The following is a 13068-nucleotide window of genomic DNA, read 5'->3' on the forward strand; positions in this document are numbered from 1 at the left end:
GAACAGCAACAAAATCTGCACATTTACTATCTAAAAGTCAAAAAAAAAATCAACAACTATTAAAGACTATATAATTAAGAAAGAGACTACTTGGGATGATGATGGTGGAAAACCAGAAAATACATCTTTGTTAAAGGTGTATAGTAAGGAACCAGTCTGGAGAAGAACTCTAGTCAGGAGTAGTCTAGAAAGCTCTAACAGGAATATCTTAGCGAAGATTAAACAAACACTAATGATCTAAAAAATGGAGACGATACTTTCATATTGACAGTCAGGTTGGGGTTAAGTGGTAAATGTACAAAGAATAAGTTAATGGAGGGTGAGGTGACAACTCAGTGAAGTGCTTGTGCAAGCGTGAGGACCTCAGTTTGACCCCTAGAACCTGTGTAAAAAGCCAGGTTTGGTTGTTATGTACTGGTAACCCGTAACCCCAGTGATGGAGGTGAAGACTGGCGGGTCTCTAAGACTCGTCGGCCAGGTCTAGACCAATGAGAGACTCTGCTTCAAAAAGTAAGATTAGCAGTGGCTAAGAATGTCAGCCTAGGTTGTCCTCTGGTCTCTACAAGCACACGCACCCTGCCTATATACAAACATACATGTGTACATAATTAAGCAAAGGCACACACATACACACAGAGTAAACATAAAGAACAAAAGAATTATTAACTCCCAGTGAAACTAAAAATCTGCAGAAAAGGAAAACCTAATCATTAACATATTTTATAGTTTGGTATCAACACAACTCACATACTGTCTAACATGTAAACAATGGCTAGTAACTTCATTAAAACAATTACTTTCTTGGAAAGATGAAAAGATTATGACTGTGTTGGGATTGGAGAAGACTGAAGCAAATAGTGATTTTCTGCAGGATAAAGCCCCATAACTGACTTATAGTTTAAATAAACATTATACAAACTAAGAGAACATAGGATTTGCTAACAAAGTAAAATTAATAAGCAAAATAAAATAATACAAAACACACAATCCATACCTCTGCAGTAAATCTACTGGACACTGGTGTAATAAATCCAACTTTACCATCATTAAACACAACAGCAAACCCATCAAGTGTGGCACAGTATTCCATATCTTTAATGTGCACATCTGCAAAGCCGAGGAATGAGCCTACTGAAGAAAAATAAGGAAATAGAGTAGGGTTATAATAAACTATTGTTTTATATATTTGCGTAGTACTTCCATATGTTGTATATTAAGTTGGTTCTACCTCATATAGAAAGTATAACTACCTCTAGATGACTGAAGATCTACTGAAAATGGTACTGTAGAAAGATTGATGGCTTTTCTTCCATTTGTCATTCCTTCCCAATGAATTAGATGAAGAAGTCCATCAGAAGTTGCCACAAGGAGATCTTCCAGCACAGACTGCAAACTGGGGAGAAGCAAGCAACTTAAGTCAATTAACTTTTAAGACAGCATACTGGGAAAGTAATGAGTATAAATGATTGACTGCTTTCAAAAAATGCTTTCTGCAAGCCAGGTATGGTGGCACACACCTCTAATTCCAGCATTTAAGAGGCAGAGGGCAGGTGGATCTCTATGGGTTCAAGGCCAGTCTGGCCAGAGTTACACATTAAGACCCTATTTCAGAAAGAAAGGAAGAAAGATAAAAAAAGGGAATGGGTGGGAAGGAGGGAGAGAAAGCAGGCACACAAGCAGGCAGGAAGGAGAAACACAGACAGACCAGAGAGACAGACAGACAGAGTGAGCTTCTGCAAGCAAGGCTGAACATCTGTAAGGTAATAAACCTTCAAACTCTTAAGTTTGAAGCCCGCCTAATCTACACTGTGTAAATTCCAGGATAGTCAGGAACTACACAGTGGGACTGCCACCTAAAACAATTTAAGAGAAACAAAACAAAAATGACAACATTTTTAACTTTAAAAAAGGAGATCATTAAATCCTTACAGAACACCACCTGTCTATAATTTTATTATAATTTTAATATAGATTAAAAACTTGAAATATAGAGACAACAAATTAAAGAAGAATAATGAGTTGGTGTTGTGTGACTGAGGACATTGAAGAAGAAAAATAGATGTAACTAACCAAAGGATGACAAACTGAAACCACAGACTGTACATGTAACAAACAATTCTCTAGCACTGCCTAATAAAAATTTTCAAAAATAGGAATTCTTTATGTGTACAATCTGATAACAGTAGCCACATGTAGTGACAATATACCTGAAAATTAATAGAGCATATAATCTCTACATTGTAATAAACAAAGCTGCAATAACTGACCAGATATACAGATAGGAAAATGTGAACCAGAGGAAGAAGAAAAGTTCATAGTATAAGTAGACTATTATACAATCCCAATGTTGAATTAACACACAGTGACTTAAAACAATTGTGATATAAATGACAAATGATCTATATGAGGGCTGAGAAGATAGCACAGTTGGTAATGCTTGCCTCCTTGATATGGGAGAGCAGTCTGGGTAAAGTCAGGGTCATGCAATTGTCTGCCTGCCCCTCACCCTCTGCCACGCTCTCCCCCTGGGAAGGTCAGATTTTGTTCTGTGACACAAGTGTAAGGACCCAAGCTGAGATTCCTAGTACCCACTTAAAATGTACAGGTGTGGCAGCATATATCTGTTATCCTAGTGCTGGGAGTGTTGAGATGTAGACATAGGTGGATTTCTGAAGTCTGCTGACCAGAAGTTTAAGCAAATGGTTGAACTCCAGGCTCAGTGAGTGACCCTATCTCAAAATAATATGATGGAGGACAACTGAGGAAGCACCAGATGTCAATCTCTCCTTCTCTTTCTCCACCCGCCACACATCACAAATCTACATGAAAATGTAGACAGAAGTTTCTGTCCCTCCCGGTCCCACAGTCGTTCAGTCCCAAAGAAACACACAAGGCTTATATTAATCATAAACTGTTTGGCCTATTAGCTCAGGCTTATTATTAACTAGCTCTTCTAACTTAAATTAATCCATAATTATTATCTATAGTTAGCCATGTGGCTTGGTGACTTTTCTCAGTGAGGCATTTCATCTTGCTTTCTCTGCATCTAACTGATGACTCATACCAGAAAAGCAAAGTAGCCAGGCCACTATAGAAGTCTTACCTGTACCAAGGCTGGGTGACCACAGACTAAACAGACTATACTAGCCTCTCTCTTCTCCCATTTTATATTCCCTTTAGTGCTGGGATTAAAAGTGTATAACTCCCTAGTACTAGGATTAAAGGTGTGAGGCACCACCACCTGGATTTATTTCTTCATTGATCTTGGTTAGTCCAGGGTGGACTTGAACTCACAGAGATACATCTGCCTCTTAACCCTGGGATTAAAGGTGTGTGCCACCACTGCTTGACCTCTAGTGGTTTAGCTTTGACCTGATCTTTACGCAAACTTTATTTATTAAAAACATAAATAAAATATCACTATATGAAAAGAAATACCATTTACCTCATTCAATTAAAAGTAAACAAACTTGTTAAACAATGGCTAATGTCAGTTGATAAAGTAATGAATACTTCTCCAAAAAGTTGAAAAACGGCTCTTGTCCCAAACCACCCAATTGCCACTACCATTTAATTTTTAGAATAAATGTCAAGCCCAACAAATTTGGTCTTTTCATGCCACACTGGTTCTTAAGATATTCTGAGTATTATTCTTAGTTGTAAGTGCATACTAAAGACACACAAATATACTATGTTCTGAGTTAGACTACTGCACCATTGGCTCCACAGATTATTCAGGATTCAAGCATAGATATTTTTCAATTTAGGATACTGAGTTCCTAATGATTTTATTAACATGTTAGTAAGGAATATGATTCATTTAATCATATACTGTCACATGTAACAAAGTAAAATAGTGTTTCTGATTAACCAATTATTACAACTCATAATTACAACTTTTTTCTTTTATACATTCTCTGTATTCAAGTAATAACAAAAGATGGATGTTTAGTATTAATCTTTATTTAATCAAAAATAAAAGGTAACAGTATTTTTTACTCATATAAGCATCATTATAACTACTATCTCCAGTTTTAATTGATTACACTGGTTGTGATAGTAGAAAATAACTGATTATATAGTCTTTCAGTGTCTTCTCTTTCATTTTACAAATGTATAGATAATTTCCAAGAAGTATATATTAGACCAGCTAATAGTTTTGCTTGAAATGTAATTCTTTCTTTGAAAGTTTGAGAGAAATCTGAGACAAACTCCCAACCACCTAAATTTGCAGAATCTACTCTTACACACGTGAAAGTCACTGTCTTGGTTAGGGTTTCTATTGCTGTGAAGAAACATTATAACCAAAAGGCAAGCTGGGGAGGACATGGTTTATTTGGCTTATACTTCCTTATCACAGTTCATCATTGAAGGAAGTCATGACAGAAACTCAAACAGGGTAGGAACCTGAAGGCAGGGATTAGGGCAGAGGTCACGGAGGGGTGCTGCTTACTACTGGCTTGCTCCCCATGGCTTGCCCACTCTGCTTTCTTATAGAACCCAGGACCACCGGCCCAGAAATGGCACCACAACGGGCTATGTTCCCACATCAATCACTAATTAAGAAAATACCTTATAGGCTTGCCTACAATTCAATCTTATGGAAGCATTTTCTTAATTAAGGCTCTCTTCTCTCAGATGACTTTAATTTGTGTCTAGTTGACATAAAACTATCCAGTACAGTTGTCACACAGTACAGCCACACACAATTCCTCCCTCTTTCCTTTGGTGGTGCTAAAACTTGAATACTGGGCCTTGAGCATGGTGAAAACAGGCACTACTACTGAGCTACACATCCAGTCCCAGAAATTCTTTTTGCAAAGGCTCTTTTTCTATTCTATTTCCAGATGTTACATGGCTTTACCACCAGGTGGAGGCATAAAACCAAGTTGGACTGTTATACCTTTTTGGTATACGTTCAAAATTCCTTCTGCATCAAGTAACAGTCTATTAAAATTTACCACAATAGTGTGTGTGTGTGTGTGTGTGTGTGTGTGTGTGTGCTTGCACACCCACGTATACACATGTGAGGACTAAGCTGTGCACTGCTCTATCACACTCCACCTTACTTCCTTGAGAAAGCATCTTTCACTGAACTGGCGCAAGGCAGCTGGCAATCCCTAGCAATTCTGTCTGCCCATCACAGCACTAGAGTTATAGGCCTGTGTGTGACTACACCTATTTTTATGTGGGTGTTGAATATTTGAACTTAGGTCCCATGTTTATGCAGCAAGCATTCTTACCCACTGAGCCATCTCAAGTCATATTCTTGAAAGGGCTTTCATCTTGAGCAAATAAAATCTGAAGTGACCAGTAATCTTTGATTAACATAGTGAATATGCTAATTTTTTTAGTTTAATCACATTTACGCAAATAACAAAGACATTCTTTTCCATGAGGGGATTAAAAATAAGAAAACAGACTAAACAGAGCAATGACAACAGCCCGCTGCTTACATGCCAATCTTGCACAGTTTGTTCCAGTGCTATTTTGACAAAAGAAACAACGCAAAAACCCTTTGTTAGAACTACAAATCAGAGAGGTCTTTTTAAAAAGAGGAATTACATATATAGTCTAACAGATTCATTTTATAGTTATATATTCAGTCTTTTTGTTTTTCAAATTGTTTCACATTTTTATTTATTTATCTAGAGGGGAGGGGAGAATGCTTAGGCATGCCATGGTGCATGTTTGGAGGCCAGAGGACAGCCTTGGGAATCAATTCTCTACTTCCATCATGTGAGTACTGGGGAGGTAACTCAGGTCATTAAGTTGGAAAGCAAACACCTTTACCTACAGAACCATCTTGCTGGCCCCATGGTTCAGTGTCTTTGAAAGATACTTACTAAAAAATCTCTTTCTCAAATCTGTTCATTAGCTTCTTATGTATTCTTCCAGAACAACAAATTTGTAATACCTTTTAAAACCAGGTATTCTTAGTACTAGACTCCTTGTTTATCACTCAGTATATCCGGAGGAATGAGCCTCATTGTTTTCATAGCTGTATACTGTTTATATAAATCATATATATGCAGAAGAAATGATATGAAATTGTCTTAACAACTAAAAGATCAATCATGAACAATTAAGAAAACAAAGTCAAATTGTAAAAATCACTTAAAAAAAAAAACCCACTGTGTACTAATAGATTTTCAGTATTTCTCCCCACTTGCCAACAACCTTTATTCACTCTGGACCCAGAAGGCTTAACGTTTTTTCAAGGGTACATGCACTTCCAAGAAATGTGTGGAGGCTGTAAAAGGAACAGCCACTCTTTTCCTCAAAATATATGATTCTAACACAGTCTTTTTTAGTATGTTACATACCATAGAACCAAACAAGATATAAATTGACACAAAACAATTTTCTTGTTGGTCATGTGTTTAACCAACTACATGGTCTCTTGTGGCCAAAAAAGTCAAATTTAGACGGCATACTATACCTCATGATGGGTGCTTGCAAATCCAATATTTTCTTCATTTCTAAATTTAGTGCTGGGGCACAATGTTCTTCCTTGAAATGAGGTATCCCCTTCATTTGTGGACTTCCTCTAAGAGAAAAAGCACAGGGTTAAGATAAAATATTAAATTTGCCCCCACTCTGCACCTAATATACACTGAATTAAACATAACCAAACTTAGAAAGCAGGTGTTCATCCTATAGATTCACAAATGAAACTCAAACTTGAGTTCTATCACAGTAGATACATTTATATATCTACTAGATTAAGTAAGCTTAACTAATGCAACTTGTGTTGAGGGACTGAGGGAGAAAAGCAGAGGAAGAGAGAGATGGATGGGTGGTGGAGTGAAGGAATGGAAGGATAGAGGGAAAGAGAGACGGAGACATGGAGGGAGGAGGGACAGAAGAATGGAGGAAAGAGGAAGGGAAAATTAAGATGAACTCTCAAGAGAACCAAAAACATTTTGTTTAAAATGACTACAAGAGCTTCCCTAGCTAGGAAACTAATAGATATAGTATATAATTCCACATGTAGTAGTGTATGGTCTAAACTGTTCATTCATTTCACCTTATTCAACACCCTATCTTTGATTCCTATTCTCTGGGTATTTATCAGAATTAATGTCAAAATTAGGGATGTAATTAGATATTTTATAACTTGGCAATAAATAACAAAATGGTATATATATGTGTGTGTGTGTACACTCATATGTATATGTACATATATATTTAAATCATGGTGATTAAGGGCTGCCTAAGAATATTGCTAGATCAATGCCAAGAAACTGAGCACGTAACTCTTAAGAACCACAGAACTGTCTTGAATTTATCTCCACATGGCATGGTTGTATGTTATCACCAGTCTATTCTTCCTCACTGCCTGTGTTGGATTTAATAGTTATGTGTGGCAGTTATTTTTTTTTTCAGCAATTGGCCTGATAACATCACTTCTCTTTTCAATCATCTATAATCTTGCAACTCTACTTGTTAATACTAGTATAGTTATATGCAAAAAGTTTAACAAGACCAATAGTCTTTGAGGTTTCTGGTTTTTGTGAAAATTGCTTTGCTGCTCAGAAACCCATTTTGCTTCCTTTTTGATTGTGGATATTTTCTTTTTTTCCACATATAAGCTTGGTGAAAGCTTACTGTCATCTTACTATTGCAATATTTGATTCTATGCCTGACATGCTAAGCTAGTTGATATTTAACAAGTTAAATATCAGGTAATATGCTTGGTTAATGACAGTCTCTAAAAAGAAAATGAGTAATTAATTTACCAGACTCACATTTAAGGTGGTAATCATGCATTCTGTGGTCACTTTCCTAGGACATTCTCCACATCTAAGTGGTTTTAAAGCTAATTTTATTTTTTTTTAAAGCAATGCTTAAAATTCAGTAGTGTTGGAGACTTATGAAAAAGGAAAAAAGAAAAACGAAAGCAGTCTCTGAAGACTCTGCTAAGAACAAGCCAACCTTGAAGAAAGCCCCAAGTTAAAATGAAGACACCTGAAAGGATGATCGGCGTTCGTGAAAAGGGTGATGCTGATAATCTGAGTGCAGAGGATGACTGGACGGTATATTTTTTTCAGTATACTTTTCTCTTGTATGCAAGAAAAATTCTGTTACACATGCTCAAAGCAAAAGATTTCCCTCTGTATCTTAAAGGCTTTGTGCCTCCCCCTACAGTGTGTGTGTTGGGTGTCTCACTATGTAACCCAGGCCAGCTTCAAATCTGTGATTCTTCTGCCTCCACCTCTCAAAATAGTATTACAATCATATGGTACTGTGTTGGGTAATATTTGTTTTTGACAATGTGTGGAAATACTAAAATCTGGCCATTTTCATTCATTACCCGTTTTATGCTCCTTCTTATTGTAGCTGCAATATCTGAAAATATCTCAACATTCTCAGAGACTGGAACGGAACTTTTGCTGAACCTCACAGCCAAAGTTAATAATGTATCTTGAAGTCATGTAAGAATATTGTGTAATCAGCCTGTGTGTTTAACCTACATTTAAGAGAACAACCAAACAATCAACCTTATTTGTCTTAGATTTCCCATGGAGTCAACTCTTCTAACCTAAGCTATTGCGCAACTACAGTCTTATGTATTTTCCCACACCCTTGACCCAGATAATGCAGGTACATCTTTGCTAAAAGCTGCAGATACATGCTGGGGAATATTATTTTAAGGTGTGTGTGACTTTTGTTTATGCTGCATTTATTTAACTCTGTGAAGCTATGATTTTTTTGCCTCTCTAAAACACCTGATGGTCCTAATAAAGAGCTGAACGGCCAATATTGAGGAAGGAGCAAGGATAAGCAGGGCTGGCAGGCAGTATAAATAGAAAGAGAAACAAGGAAGAGGGGGAATCAATGAGAAAACAAAGAAAGGAGGACATCAGGGGCCAGCCACAGAGTAAGAGCAAAAATAAGATATACAGAAAGAAGAAAAGGAAAAAGTGCAGAGGAAAAAGGTGGCCGGGATAATTTAAGTTAGAAAAGCTGGAAAGAAACAAGCTAAGGCCAGACATTAAATAAGTAAGAATAAGCTTCTGAGGTGGCAGGCCCCACAAAAAAGTCAAAAGACTAATGATGTGGAATTCCCCTCTGTATGCTGTGAATACCATTGGTTAATAAAGAAGCTGCTTTGGGCCTATTGCAGCACAAAATAGGGCAAGGCAGGAATTCCAAGCAGATAGAGGAGGAGAGAGTAGGCCGAGTTAGAGAGAAGCCATGTAGCCACCACAGGAGACAGATGCTGGAGGGAACCTTTCCAGTAAGCCACAACTTTGTGGCTATACACAGATGAATATAAATGGTTAATTTAAGATGTAAGAGCTAGTTAGATATATGCTTAAGCTATAGGTCAAATAGTATTGTAATTAATATAGCTTTTGTGTGATTATCAGGTCTGGGAAGCTGTGAAATGAATGAGTGGCATCTGCCAACAGACTAAAGAGCCAAAATAAATAAAGTCTCCTTTAAGAGCTTCTGCCTGCTGCTGATCCCTTGAGCAACCAGTATTTAAAATAGGAACAAAACACGAAGTTAAAATGCCTGCCACAGGACCAGCATCAGCATTCTAGAGCTCTAGGAAAGTTGAATACAGTCCCTGGTCACGCACCTCTGACCTGGCCGCAAGCTTTGAGCTTAGCTTTAGGACCTGACCCAAGAGTGGGCAGAGCCAGTCTATAGAGCATGCAGAGGATCCAGGTGTAGCTTACAGTCTAAAGTTTGCTCGTGTGGTCAAAAAAGGCTAAAAGACATTCAGTAAAAGAGGTCCAGATGGAAAAGCCTCTTAACAAGTTTCAGTGTGTTTTACAATGTGTGTAGGCTTTAAGAAAGTGGGTATAGGCAGTTATAAAAAGAATGAAGAGTTTTAAAAAAAGACTTTAAAGAGACAGTAAGAGTAAAAGAAAAAAGCTACATAAAGATGGGAAATACACAGGGAGTCTGGGTCCTGTCTGTTATTGTGTTGGTTTTGCATTTTTTGATTGCCAAAAAGCAAAGGACGGCTGCTAAGAGGCCTGGAATTGAAAGAGGGACTGTTCAAATAAAACCAGCCTAGATATTTGAAGAATGCCGTAACTTTAAAAAAGTCAAAAAATGTATTTGTCAAATGGAAATCAAAAGTACTTTGGAGAAGCAGTTTGCTTTTGTTTCCACAGGACACAGAGGCTGCGAATTTGTTCTAAGTTGATATGGCTCTGGTTTGATTAAGGGAGACCTCCTGAATCTTAACAGGTGATAGCTATCAACAAAGGTGACTGTTGGCCTTCCCAGGACTTAGTCATTATCTTAAAAATTTTTCTTGGGGATCCCTGGGGATGGCTTTGCCCACAGCTAGCAGGAAGTGGGATGGAGAGGACTGCCCACATTCCTAAGAAAAAGGGGGTGTGCATGGTCATTGGTTGTTTTGTGGGTCATGGTTGCTTGTTATAATTTAAGGGAATATAGGAAAAAAGGAATACAAGATAAAAAGACAACTATTAATCTCAGACATTTTGCACTGGCATGGATTTTAGTATATAAATACAAATTCAAAGTCAATTTTGGTATATTGTGTATATATATATATATATATATATATATATATATATGTTTTTGTTCTTGTTTAAAGGATTTTGTATAATGATACAAATTTAAGGTAATTTTTGTCACAACACACTGTATATGTTTTCACTCTTGCTTAAAGTATTTTTGTATACTGATACACATTTAAGGTTAATTTTGTTACAACATATTGTAAATATGCTTCTGCTTTTGTTTATTTATTTATTTTTATCTGCTCTTGTTTAAGGTATTGTACCTAGGTGGTTCATTTAAAAATGTAAGGTAAAATTTTAGTTTTTGGAGCTATTATTATGAACTATTTAGGATAATCAAGAAACAGGTCAGTAGTTATTTATAATTATCAAACTTGTAGATAGGTGAGGTATGTTTTCTAGATTAAATGGATATTTTTAGATATATGATCTTCAAATACTTCAAAGACCTATAGAATATGGCATTTAAAATGTTTTCTTAATTTAAAGTTTTTCATGACAATGAGACACATCTGCTCCTGACAGCACCAATTTATTTCAGAGATGACAGGCACTGAAGAAACTCCTTATGGAGTTTGCTTTCATTGTGACAAGGTTGGCCACTGGGAAAGAAACTGTTCTTGCCTTTTGACTGCTGACAATGTGCTGTGCAGACTGCACATGCAGGATACATAGGAAAAAAAAAAACTTTTGAACTTTGCCAGAAGAAGGCAGGAAAGTTTTTCAAAATTCCTGCTTCACAGAAGTGTCTATCAGAGATTCTTCAAGACACAGAGAAAAGCAACTAATGAACTTTGCCAAAACAAGGCAGAACAGTCCTTCAACTTTCCTGCTTCACAGAAGAGTCTGTAAGATATTCTGCAGAACACAAAGAAAAGCAATTAATAAACTTTGTCAAAACAAGGTAGGACAGTCTTTCAAATTCCTGCTTCACAGAAGAGTCTGTCAGATAGTCTGCAGGACACAGAAAAAACAACTGAAGACTATGCCAATACAAGGTAGAATAGTCCTTCAAATTTCATGCTTCTGAGAAGTTTGCCTGATACTCTAGGCCTGTAGGCAGAAGATGGATGCCCCAAGGTTGCAGATGGAACTTTGGGTGATTGTCCAGGCAGTCAGATGTCTCTGACATTCCTATAGTTTTTGAAAGTCATTTGCAGTGTACTTTTTGTTTATTTAAATAATATTAAATATTATTAATTATTAATAATGTTATTGTTCTGGTGCCTTTGATGGGGTTGAAGACTAGATTGTCATAGCTGCAGTTTTCCTTAAATATTATAGAAAATAAGTTAAGTATAAAAATTTGGATTTACTAAGATAGGATAGATTATAGAGTATTTTCTTTAAATTTACCAGACACAAATGAATTGGAATTCAGTACATTCTGAATGTAATCTTTACTTGATAATTGTTCTTACTGATTACAGTATTGTTATGTTAAAGTTAAAACTTTTCATTTTTGTTTATAAATAAAAAGGGAAATGTTGGGAAATATTATTTAAAGACGTGACTTTTGTTCATGCTGCATTTGTTTAACTCTGTGAAGCTGTGATTTTTTTTGCTGATCTAAAACATTTGTTAGTCTAATAAAGAGCTGAATGGCCAAAAGTGAGGCAGGAGCAAGGATAGGTGGGGCTGGCACGCAGAGAAGATAAATAGAAGGAAAGTGAGGAAGAAGGGGAGCAATGAGAAAACGAGAGGAGAGCATCAGGGGTCAGCCACCAGCCAGCCATGGAGTAAGAGTGAAAGAAAGTAAGGTTTACAGAAATAAGAAAAGGAAATGGCCTGGAGGCAAAAGGTGGCTGGGATAACTTAAGTTAGAAAAGCTGGGAGGTGGGGAGTGAAGCCAAGCTAAGGCTGGACATTAATAAGTAAGAATAAGTCTCCGTGAGTTATTTATTTGGAAGGTGAGTGGCAGGACCCCCCAAAAGGCAAAAGACTAAAGAGCCAAAAGAGCAAAACATCACACAACAAATACAGACATAGAAAGCAACTTCCTATAACTCACCATAAAGGTTGAAAGCAACCATTTATGGTTACTGGTTGATAAACAATGATGTTTGTTATCTGGTTTGTAGGGATCAGATGTAGCCAGTGACTTAATGCCTTGTAAAACTCTGCTAAAGATTTCAGTAAAGTATCCCATTCCTTCTCCATGTAATGTTTTCTTTTTTTTTTTTTTAAGATTTATTTATATTATATATACAATTATTCTGCCTGCATGTATCCCTATGGGCCAGAAGAGGGCACCAGATCTCATTACAGATGGTTGTGAGCCACCATGTGGTTGCTGGGAATTGAACTCAGGACCTCTGGAAGAGCAGTCAGTGCTCTTAATCTCTGAGCCATCTCTCCAGCCCCCCATGTAATGTTTTCTATGCTGTTCAATAAATAGAGAGCAAAGTCCCTTATGGACAGTCACACCACTCACAGACAGCCACCACACATTCATTCAGCTCATACAACAGACAGACACACAGTGTGACAGATACTCACAGACAGTGATCAAGAGGTTCAAAATTCACAAGACAGACAACCCTCAGGCAGGCAC

General features: G+C 37.0%; 2 protein-coding genes across 4 annotated transcripts in view; one reads left to right on the top strand and one right to left on the bottom strand.

Moving 5' to 3' along the window:
• Positions 1-7886, top strand: part of Ermp1 (endoplasmic reticulum metallopeptidase 1) — a 78681-nt gene extending 70795 nt beyond the window's left edge. The window contains exon 16 of the mRNA XM_041661234.1: positions 7845-7886. Coding sequence (XP_041517168.1) covers positions 7845-7880 — 36 coding nt within the window. The 3' untranslated portion in view covers positions 7881-7886. The remainder of the gene's footprint in view (positions 1-7844) is intronic.
• Ric1 (RIC1 homolog, RAB6A GEF complex partner 1) overlaps positions 1-13068 on the bottom strand; it is a 94317-nt gene that overhangs the window by 35798 nt on the left and 45451 nt on the right. For 2 of the 3 annotated variants that reach the window (XM_041661232.1, XM_041661231.1), the window contains exons 4-6: positions 6443-6550; positions 1251-1393; positions 995-1131 (exon numbers count right to left, since the gene is read on the bottom strand). In XM_041661232.1, the coding sequence (XP_041517166.1) occupies positions 995-1131; positions 1251-1393; positions 6443-6550 (388 nt within the window). The remainder of the gene's footprint in view (positions 1-994; positions 1132-1250; positions 1394-6442; positions 6551-13068) is intronic. The other variant, XM_041661233.1, reaches the window with a different exon arrangement.

This window comes from Microtus oregoni, unplaced genomic scaffold (assembly GCF_018167655.1).
Source record: "Microtus oregoni isolate MIOR12 unplaced genomic scaffold, Mior012 000012F_ref0000307, whole genome shotgun sequence".
Taxonomy (NCBI): Eukaryota; Metazoa; Chordata; class Mammalia; order Rodentia; family Cricetidae; genus Microtus; species Microtus oregoni.